This window comes from Crotalus tigris, unplaced genomic scaffold (genome assembly GCF_016545835.1).
Source record: "Crotalus tigris isolate CLP2741 ecotype Arizona unplaced genomic scaffold, ASM1654583v1 scf7180000017741.1442986301:2390832, whole genome shotgun sequence".
NCBI classification, from domain to species: domain Eukaryota; kingdom Metazoa; phylum Chordata; class Lepidosauria; order Squamata; family Viperidae; genus Crotalus; species Crotalus tigris.
This window is the reverse complement of record NW_024096608.1, coordinates 1,089,632-1,100,647: the sequence shown is the minus strand read 5'-3', so window position 1 is coordinate 1,100,647 and position 11,016 is coordinate 1,089,632. Positions and strand designations below refer to the sequence as shown.

At 43.8% G+C, this 11,016-nt stretch overlaps 1 protein-coding gene across 17 annotated transcripts in view; it reads right to left on the bottom strand.

Moving 5' to 3' along the window:
- Positions 1 to 404: 404 nt before the first annotated feature.
- Positions 405 to 11,016, bottom strand: part of VPS13C (vacuolar protein sorting 13 homolog C) — a 60,909-nt gene continuing 50,297 nt past the window's right edge. For 3 of the 17 annotated variants that reach the window (XM_039340079.1, XM_039340080.1, XM_039340089.1), the window contains 5 exons: positions 10,550 to 10,639; positions 9,185 to 9,252; positions 3,218 to 3,337; positions 1,938 to 2,038; positions 651 to 966 (listed from right to left, as the gene is read on the bottom strand). In XM_039340079.1, coding sequence (XP_039196013.1) covers positions 890 to 966; positions 1,938 to 2,038; positions 3,218 to 3,337; positions 9,185 to 9,252; positions 10,550 to 10,639 — 456 coding nt within the window. In that variant the 3' untranslated portion in view covers positions 651 to 889. The other 14 variants (XM_039340091.1, XM_039340086.1, XR_005556346.1 and 11 more) reach the window with 13 other exon arrangements.

The following is an 11,016-nucleotide window of genomic DNA, read 5'->3' as shown; positions in this document are numbered from 1 at the left end:
CCATTGGAATTCCTTCCCTGGGGATCTACAAACAGAGTTATCAGTGTTGGCTGTGAGAGAAATATTGAAGAGACATTTTTGTCTGCATTTGGCTGAACAGAGCTTGACTTGGGGGGGGAAGCTCTTAAATCACCCCCTTTTAACCCCAATCTACCTCCCAAGATTGTTATAAAGATAAAACTGGGAGGGGCCAGGAGAATCTTCTAGCTAAAGGAAAAGCAGGTTTAGAAGTAATATTCAGGGGCCAGGTTGGAAACCAGTGGAAAGTGACCAGTTGTGGAAAGGTTTTCTACTAGGGACAAACTCAACTTGGCCAACACAAGTTCTTACAAGAGTTCAGGGTGACTGAAAGAGCTTTGGTGCTGCATAAGACACTAGAGGTGATAGCATAAAAGAGCAGAAAAGGAATTTTATGAGTATTTATTAAGATGTTTTCACAATGACCTTGAATCGCACTGCACATATAGGCCTCATGTCTTGGAAAAACTGAGCAGATTCTTCATCTTCTCATGCAGCTTTTGGGTTGGACCTTCAGAATGCCTTATCTGGACCAGCTTCTTTCAGCTCAGGATGAAACCCTTTGATTCAACCAGCCTTTCAGAGCCCTTCAGTGGAATCCCAGAAGTGTTTTCTTAGAAGAAAGTCTGACAATACAGAGCATAATTTATTGACATCCAAAAATGTCCTAGAGCAATGGTTACAGAACATTGAACTGTGATTTTATGATTCCTTGAATGTTGTTGAAGATGATAAAACCATATTGCCTAAACTGGGAGTTGGCCGAGAGCTTCCATGCTAAAAAAAATAAATGCTGAAATAGAAACGTAATGCCTACCTGACAGCAAAAACCTCTGGAAAACAACATTTAGATCTAATTCGGTTCTTCCTGCTAGTCATCCAAGGCCAAGTGACTAAAACAGCAGAGCAGAACAGTCCCACTTCGCCAGTCTACAGGATCTGCCCTTTCTTAAAACAAACAGACCAACGGACAAGAATCGGTGATTCCCTTCTGGGTCCGAAGGAGGCTTGGCACCTCCCAGGGCTCCGACAGAAACATCTCTCCAATCGTGCAGGCTACCCCTCACCAAATCTGGATGAATGATCATCTACAGCCATCTGGCTCCTGTTTAAATTTTTAACCACCTCTCACTTGGAATACTTTCCTGCCTTTCTTTATCTTCATTTTAACTTAACAAATTGGCCATAAGCACCATCTGTGGCTCACAGTAAATACAACTGTTGTTAATGAAATTACGCAGCTTTATCATTTTGCTTTAGAGCCTCCTGCCTGTTTTGCTGAAGACCTTTTCGCTGCTTGCCGTCCTCAGTTCACAGGTTTCACAAATTTGGAAATTCGGCCATCTAGATTGGGCTCTGGGGAAATGAGTCGCTACACCCAGGGTGCTCAGCAGCGGAGGATTTCAGGCATTTCTCCTGCTCCAGACTCCAGGGCGAAGCGCCATTTGTATCACATCCCAGAGCAGAATCCTGACTCCTCACCACTGGGTCACTCTGCCTTCTGGGGGTGACAGGATAGTGGTGTTCCAATATTTGAGGGGCTGTCACAGAGAAGAGGGGGTCAAAGCACTGAAAGGGAAGAAGCAATGGATGGAAACTAAAGGAGGAATTTCCTAACAGTGAGAACAATTCATCAGTGGAACGGCTTCCCTCCAGAAATTGTGGGTGCTCCAACCTTGGAGGTTTTTAAGAAGAGACCGGATGACCATTTGTCTGAAATGGGACAGGGTCTCCTGCTTGAGCAGGGGGTGGGCTTGAAGACCTCCAAGGTCCCTTCCAACTCTGTTATTCTGTTCACACTCACTTGCCCCTTGCCGGACTGTAAACCTAAATGAGCGAGGTACCTACTTCCCCTCCTTTGGGGCACAGCACAGCCACACAGGGTTATTCTGATGTGGGTAAATTAAAAGGGACCTTACCTTTCATTAAAAGGGAAACATCTGCAAGGAAACAACCAAGCTCAGAGACCACCAAGGACCCCTCGTTGTTCACTTGTCTGCAAATCCGACAAAAGGTTTCCCTGAGAGGAACAGGAAGGACTAGTCAGCACAGAAAATGCTTTAAGCAGAACAAGAGCTTCTTCTACCCTTTCACTTCCCTGAGCTTCCTTCTTGCAAGATGGTTCCCCAAATAGAACTTTTCTTGTTCCTGTCTTGGTCTCCTTTTGCATAGATATTCTGGATGGAGAGCAATGGCTTTTCCTAGCAGAGAGCTATAGCTTGAATCCAAGACTGTATTTTTCTAGAACAGAAAGATTTCTTCTGAGGTTTATTAAAAGCAACAAAGCTGAACTACCTTTTTGGCATAAAACCAGAGAGGTTGGGATACATAAAATACCCCCCAAATCACCCCAAAGGACTATCCTTCGTTATTTCCTGTTTACAGCCGTGACTGGGGCTGGTCACTGACTAACCCAACATCACCAATAAATCGTGATTCTTTAACAGCAAAAGACAGTAAGAACATTCTAATCAATTGGGTGCTTCTTTGCAGTCTCTCCTTATGTGGGAAACAAAGATCTGTTTTGACAACTCCTTCCAGCTATAGTGGTTTAGAAAGGTCTGCCGAGATAGATGTTGGCTTCCTCTCTTCACACAGAGGAACGGTACGGCAACACCTAAGAAACACCTGTTCGGCTCTTCTATCAACAGGTTGCAAACCTTGATGCAATTATAGCTACTTAAAGTGAAGAAAACCTGGCATGAGGTTATACGTCGCTCAAGGCAAACACAGGTGGATGAAACCATAGGCCCGCTCGGAAAAACAAGGGTTTATGTTTGGCCACAAGCAAAAAGAAAAGAATAAGCAATCAGGTATCGCGGCCCCAAAATGAGTGGAACAGCTGGTCCTACTGGGATGAGATGGTCAGCTGAAGCAGGTTGGAAAGAGCAACCACAAGGCCATCTGCACACCAGAGGACTTTGTACCTTCCGGCAACAGCAGACCGGCTTCCACAAATGCAAGCAGCACCTGAGCAAAGAATGAAGGTGAAACCAAGTTCAAGCAGAAATACCTGGTCTGTGTTCCTGTTTGAAAGCATGTGTCAACCACGTGTGACCACTTTAGGATGGGTTTTTCAGTCTTTGCTGATGAAAGATTACTGACTGGAGACAATCAAAATGGAGAGCTAATGATGGTCTCTTGACCTGCTTGTAATTCCAGTGTCATTCACATTTATTTTTTGCCATTTTTCCCTAACCTGGAGACCAGATGGTTCAGTTCCAACCCAGCAAGCTTTGGTGTTGTCCCAGGTAGCTGGAGCTGGTGCCAAAGGCCTCTGCACACGCAGTCACTGCGAAGATGCTTTAACGTCCTTTCCCTTGAGTAGGAGTCATGAGAAGAAGCAAATGGGAGGAAAAAATCATCACTCTAGTATAATTGCAGCCATGTTTGATGCAGACTCAGCCTAATGTTTCCATCAGTCTTGGGCACCAGGTCCGCCATCACCACAGCTATAGGTTCAATTTTTCCAGGGCTGGCTGGGGAATTCTGGGAGTTGAAGTCCACACCTCTTAAAGTTGCCAAGATTGAGAAGCCCTGACCTAAGCAAGAAAGCCGTTGACTTTGGTGCCTTCCAGCAGCTACTATCCTGGGCCACTGTGACAACCAATGGACAACTCATGATCCCTGTCCTTCCAAGGATCCAATTTCATTTGACACATGGAATGAAGAAAGAGACTTCAAGGTTTGAACCCAATTCTCTCCATCCTGGCATGATTGGCACCCATTTTTATCCCCTTCACAAAGCCAGGTTGCCTTTGCTAACTTCACAATTTAGGAGCAACTTTAGGCTGATGACAAGTTTGAATCACTTGTAGGATAAATGTCAGTAAGTGAATAATCTCTAGCTAAAGGCAAAGCCCAGGGCACTCGGAAATGCTGATCCTGCTGTTGAAGGGAAAAACTTTTGCAGCATATTTTGAAGTAGGACGCTGTGATAAAGATCACGTACTGTTTACTCACCATATTCCATTTTAAGGTTATTTACCTGACTATCTTTTTAGCAATTGTCACTTATCTTAAAAATTTGACTAACGGGCAAAGGAGTTTTGCCTCAGAACTTTAGAGAGTATGAAGGCTTTGCATTCAGCACTGAATTCTGTGACCTTTACTTGAAAAATTACTATAAAAAAAATGGTCAGACAAGATTTTCCCAAAGACTGCCATGGATTAGGCATCTAAAGAGAGAGAGAGAGAGAGAGAGAGAGAGAGAGAGAGAGAGAGAGAGAGAGAGAGAAAGATAAATTCCAAAAAAAAGCCCAGCCCTCCCCTGTAGCTCCAAGCAAGCACCAATCCCTTCATCTTCTACTCTCTACCCGCAAAGGTCAGAGAGCTTAATTTGCCCACCATGGATGGGAGGTGGAAGGATGCAGAGATGGCTCCGTTTCCAGTTGAACCCTCAGGTCTGGAGGAGACAACTGACTTCAAAGAGGATCTGCAGTTTATTAAACTCTCTTCTCTAGATTAATGGACAGCTCGCAGCCCTGAAACTGCCAACCCATCACATTTCCCAGGCAATTCACTGTATGGAGAAGAAATTTAAAAATAAGTACACAGAAAGCAGCCTTTCTTCTAGGGAAGAAATTCACATAAGAAGCTTAACTGAACTGTTCTTCAGCTCAGAAAGCTTACATTGGGCATTCCTCTCTCCCGACAGCTGCATAAAGTCCCAAACTAGATTTGCTTGCAGTGCCAGCAGGCAAGGATACAACATGGCTCAGAAGTCATTTCCAACATTGCAAAGTTAAGAAAAAGGCTGGCACGCTAAACATTAGGGCAGATGCAATGTATTAATAGAAGTTAAAACGGCCCTTTTCAACAAAAGGACGTTTAGTCAAATATTACTCTGCACCTCTTGCCTTCTTAGCAAAAGAAAAGAGACTTGCTCGGAATCCCTTTTGACATATTTGAAAAATTACAGCTTGCAAATAATTTACTTTTACACAAAGCCACCCATGCTCAGAACAGGAAGTGTCAAAAAAGATCAAACACTGTTGGCCTAGGGACAAGACAGAGAGAGAGTCTGAATCCCAGCCTTTCTACTCTCAAACTGGCCCAAGTAAAGCACCATCTGCTTCGATGGTCATGGAAGGGGTCTGTGAGAAGACAAAACTTAATTGCCCTTGTACACAGGCAGATTTTGAGGTTTGGCCCACAGTACAAAGAAAAAGATCGACCCATAATAAGCAACATATTAGGAATCCAACTCCTCCTTTCCCATCACAACTACTCCTGCCCAATCTTCTTGAACTGCAGGGACATGCAGATGCCATCTGCACTCCGGGAGCATGATTGATCTTTGTGGGGGTCACCAAAAGGGACTAATAAAAATGGATTGCCTTTGAGGCAGGAGAAGATCAAAGCAAAGTGGGGCCCACAGGAGGCTATTGTGCTCCCGGATCTGCCCCAAGCCTCCAGTTGGTGCGGTAAACAATGGCAAGTGCCAGCTGCCATTGATCTCTCCCTGGAGCTGGGGAAGAGGTCTTTCATCATTGTCTCGTTGAGAAGAATCCAAAAATGAAGATGGATATGAAGGTGTCACAGGTGGAAAGACCACTATAACAGTCATTAAAACTTGGGTGTTCCAACAGGCCCAGGGCTAGGCACCAGCCTCTTCCCTTTCTTCTTGCGATTACCAAGGTCCTGGCTTGGCTGCCTCGTTAGAGGGGAGACATCACCAAGTCTTTTGGCTTTGAATTGGGAGAGAGGCTCCTGAAGCTTTGCCTCACCTGAGCCACTTTGGGGCTAGTTTAGCAAATGACAGAAGAATATTGTTTTCCCCAGAGCCCAAAACTGAAGAGAAACCTAATTCTCCTTTCTCCAGTTCTGTAATAGCCAACAGGCAGGCTGAATCATAGCACTGAGAGATGGAAGTGTGAACTTGGGAGAAGAAAAGCAGTGGTGACGGGCAGTTTTCAGAAGCCACCAATATTGAAAATAAGCAATAAAATCACTATTAAACGGGTTTCCATTTCACATCACCCAGCCATCTGGAAGGATTTTTTGGTAGCAAATCAGAAATATATTGAAGTAGGTACATAGTAAAATGTATACATCACAATTTGGATTACAATCCCAATCCAAATTTCTGTGCTGGACACTGCAGACCACATTATTTAAGAACACTAGGGCTTTGTTGCAACAGACCAAAACGTATTTAATCCAGCATTTTATTCCCATCGTGCCAATGAGATGTTTTAAAAAATGCATTTTTAATTTAGTGTAGCCCTTTGCATTACATACACTTTGAACACACACATGTCCCAACTCTATCTTCCCCCACCTGGCCTACATTTCCCAAATTTGTTTCTGTCTGAGAAGTTTACAGAGAACCTCTGAAAAAATTATGCTAAATATTGATTGTTGGGAGGCATGACGTATAAACAGGTGTAAACTTAACATTATTAATTATTGTTCATATATTTCTTCAGAGAAGGATGTAAAAAATCTTAAACATACAAAACATTTTCTATCCCTGGATTTTAAACTCTGGTGGGACCGAAAACTTTTAAACATACATTTCGGGTTCCAGAACTCTTGTGAAAATGTGGGCCTGCGACTGCAGCCAGCACAACTTTACTTATGAAAGGCCCTCCCATCCAGGCAGCCATGACCTTGAGGATCCAGCTCATCTCCTGGATTCCACCTTGGGGATCCAGCTCACCTCCTGGATCCCAAAAAGCATGCCTAATACATTAGGCAACTAATTACCTCACAGCCTCTTCCTGCACCCCTTGGAAAGGCACGCCTTCTTCTTAAGAAGAGCTGGTGTTATGAATATTCAGCTGCCTGACCCGTTTCCCCTATCCCCCCTCCCCCATTTAAGAAAACACAGGGTGCCAGGGGCAGTTCAAAGACTAAGACGTTGGTTACTGAAGAAGCCCGTAGCGGCTCTTGTCCCCTCAAAACTTATCCCATCGCTCTGTCTGAACAGACTAAACACGGGTGATTGTCCTGCTTCCTTTGGCCCCTTTTCCCCGGTAGAGCACTCAGGCTATGCGGCCATGTAAACATACCAAATGCTGCCCAAGTGGTTCACTGGCACTTTGCATTTCATATGAAGTAAAAATCTATTTCTGCAAATGATGAAAATGCACGGGAGGTCTCCAGGCTGCTGCACCAGAACTGAGACTCATTTTTCGAGACCCTGCAGTCTCACGCCACTTCCTCTGAATATTTATGAACGTTTTAGATGCAAAGAGGTCTTCAAGAAGAGTTCCTATGAAGGGAGAGCGGCTCAGAGATTAGCGCAGTCATACCAAGCATCCCAGTGCTGTTGGCAAACCAGGCCGATTGTACCTGCTCAGGTATCTCAAATGGGGTCACCGGGTTTCTGCAGCTTTGTGGGTGAGGGCAGCTGCTGACAGGTTGCTTCAGAGAAGCCATTCCTCAAACAGCAGCCCATGCCTTGAACTTTATCTCTCTCAGTCTCTTAGCAGTAGCCTCTGGGAACTCACAGAGACGGGCATTTTTTTTAACTGTGGAAAACAGCTGGCATTCAGGCTGTGCAATTTAGTTGGCTAGCATGGCTAATAGTTATTATGTGCCCATCCCTCTTGAATTATTTCTGAAGTTAGTTACAAATAGATGCCAGGATTCATTTACTTTTCATTTGCTTGCCAGCTTTACAAATTCTATCATCTTATCACTAAACAATTTCATCAGCTGAGTCAAAGGTCTGTTTTATAAAAATAAAATCTATCTGCATTACACCAATGACTTTTCTATTTCTCCCTTCCTTCCTTAAAATGTTTGCACAGCTTCTAAGTTTGATTCAGTAATATACCATATCTTATTTCTCAGCCTTTAAACTTGACAAAACAACAAAAGTCCAGAATAAAACCAAACAATTCTTCTATCAGTGCTAAGCATGCCACATTTTTGAAGTTAGGAAACACTCTTTTGAAGAAAGCCCAGACACAGGTTATGTCCATGTGCACTCACAAGAAGTGAAGTTTTGTAACTATTACACTTAGGCATTGTGGCTTTATTCAACTTGTTCTTAACATAGGACAGAAAGGCTGAAGTATCAGTTGTAAAAATAAGGAAATGCTACCATCTTGTGGAAAGCAATCAAACCCAATTTCAGAGTGTCTGACTGATGAGTCACAACAGGCATCCCTTTGCAGGTTAACTCTGCAGGACAATTAACATTCTTTGATAGTATCACAGAAAGAGTTGCATATAAAATATTTTTATTTGGCAGTATATTATATGTAACAAAAGTAAACCAGAAAGTAGTACATTTTATGTGACCATGAGCCAAATTCCCTGAGTGAACTAGGTAACTTTGAAGATGTCTACCTGTTAATTCTGACCTAATCGTAATAGTTTCTGCCTCATTTACAGTTCTAAATTAGACCCTAATATTATTTAGGCATTGATCCTATTACTTTGTAAATAACATCATTTGTGTTATTGTGTTTTTTGCTTGAGGCAGTGACTCTGCCATAATTTGACTGTAACTGCTGGCATATAAATCTGTATCTTTGTTGCAAACTCTTTGGTACTGAAGAGTGTAAATTGGCTGTGCTGAGACTATAAACGTGTAACTGATATCATTAACCAGTTCTGGCCGTGTTGTTGTGAATACTAGCATGTTATGAGTATGAAGGTGCTTCCTAAAACAAGTGTGCAAAAAGAGAGCATCACCCAAAAACAAATCACTGGGCTTAAGAAACACTGAATGTTAAGCAGAATTGCCTGCGTGTATAAAAAGCCCAAGTTTAGCTCGTTGCCTCCAAAGAGGACCTGGGCAGGAATAGTTCAGCTGCCAGAGCACAGATGGAGAAGTCTCTCTCAGAGCGGCTGAACCAGCCAGGGCCCGATCCCTGGCAAGCACCTGGGTGTTTCTGAAGCCCGACCTAAAATTTGCTGGATTTGGCATGAGGGGAAGAGAAAAAGGAGCTGGGAGTCAGTCGGAGTTGATGAAAGTGCGCTTCCAACCTTTGAGTTTGGTGCTGCAGTGGAGCTGCAACGGGCTGGGACCCGGAGTCAGTTCTTTCTTTTAAGTCTGGGCACTTTTCTATATTGTATATTGTCACCAGAGAATCTAGTGGAAATGTGCAGGACATTCCTAAAAGAGCATTGTGTTCTAAGCCAAACATTTGTGTATCACATAAATCTAAATAAGAGTAGGTCACGTAATTAGGCATTCTTTACTGACCAGCATGAAGAAAGAACGTCTGTCCCTGATTCCAAATGGACGAGTGACTCCCTCCACCGGTCCTTGGACTGTGAGGAAAAGCAAATCTTCTGCATTAAAAAAATCTCTCCTTTGAATAGACCTGATTCACGGGAAGCTTATTTTCTGTCGAAGGCAGTAGAAATGAATTTTGATTCATTTATTAAATTTAAAGCAGAAGGAATCTCGAAATTTCTTCTTTGGGGTCTTGATTGTCGAGATTTTCTAGAAGCACGCCCACAACCGATTGAAATCTAGACAGAGGAAAGCTGAGACCGCGGCTGAATACTTCCACAAGGAGGGTCAACCAGGCACAGATTGTTCCCCCAAAAGGCCTGAGCCGAAGCCCCCCCCCCAGGCCCCAATCATGTCCTGGATACGCATCTTTTCAGAGAGGCTTGCTTCACCAAGGTCTGCTGGTGCCTGCTGGCTCCAGCCTCGTCGATGGCTTGACATATCCTCTGCAAAGCGGTAGAACATAGTGATTAGAACCCTTTGCTGAAAAAATCGCCACCCTTTTCTTGCAAAAACCCAGCTCTGCTTCAACTGAGAGTTGGCACAATCAGGGCGGCAATGAAAATGACCCAGGAAGTGTTGTGCGTGGCCGTCTTATGACCAGCAGCTTAGCGACTGTTCAAAGTTCCAACAGACCTACTAACTGGAGAGTATTTACAATTCACATTCAAAGTTCCGTTGCTCACCCCCCCATGGTCACATGACCGCACTTTGGGCACTCGGCAACCGGGCCGCGTTCACAGCCATTCACAGTGACTCTGTTACATGGCCATGTTTTCTGTCAGTTTTGCTGAAAACTGGCATTCCTGTCCAGTTTTCTGCAAAACCATGCCCGTAGCCCATTTTAGGACCATCCCCAGTTACAACTGTGAGGAGCAGGGCTCCATTTCAGTTGTAACTTGAGGACTGCCTACATTCAGAACCCTTGAGGAAAGGTCACGGCCTTTCTGCCTGCAAGACTCCACACTTGGATGCTCACTGACCCAAGCCCCTTGCTAAGACACTGTCAGAAGTGACCAGGATAGTGACCAAGAGAGGCAAGGGTCATCCCTCAGGCACCAAAAAGGGCATTTTTCTCCTCCTATTCTAATTAATCAAAAACTAATCTTCAATGTGGAGGGTAGAAAAACCCGATTCCCCTGGAAATTGCCCCAGAAAGGCTGCAGACCAAACTGGACATGAATGTGCTGATCTGAGGCACTGGACCCCGCCGTACAAAACTTCACTCAGGAAGTCTTGAAACAATCTTTCAAAGGCAAAGACCGAGCACTGCCAGGGCAGCCAGCATCAAGCTGACCCTTCAGCTGAATGCTGGGGGGGGGGAGGGCTTACCTTTGCGGCAGCTGCATCTGGGAATCGGATTTTCTTTATTAATTCTTGTCCCGAAGTCTCCTTTTTGGTGAATGGCAGTATCCCTTTATCCTGTTAGAAATGGCACAAAACGCTTAAATATTCAACTATGTGTCAGAAAATGAACCAAAATATATTTCTGCACTGACCCGATTTCACTTTGGAACAGTTTCACATCCAAAGTTAACTCCTTTATTGTTTTTGCCCAGAGAGTCTTCCAATACTTTGAAGACTTTTATTAGGGCAAATGTTTTCATGAAAGTGCATAAAGGACCACATTTTCCCAGTAATGTCTTATGTTGATGAAGATGAGAGAGCGGGATGGACTTCGGTCTCTCCTTGAAAACAACGAAAACGCATTTTGAACTCCTTATTATTTTAAGGAGTAAAATTATTACTTTGCTCACAAAAGGAGATGCAGCATTAATCTACCACTCAACTAGCCGAAA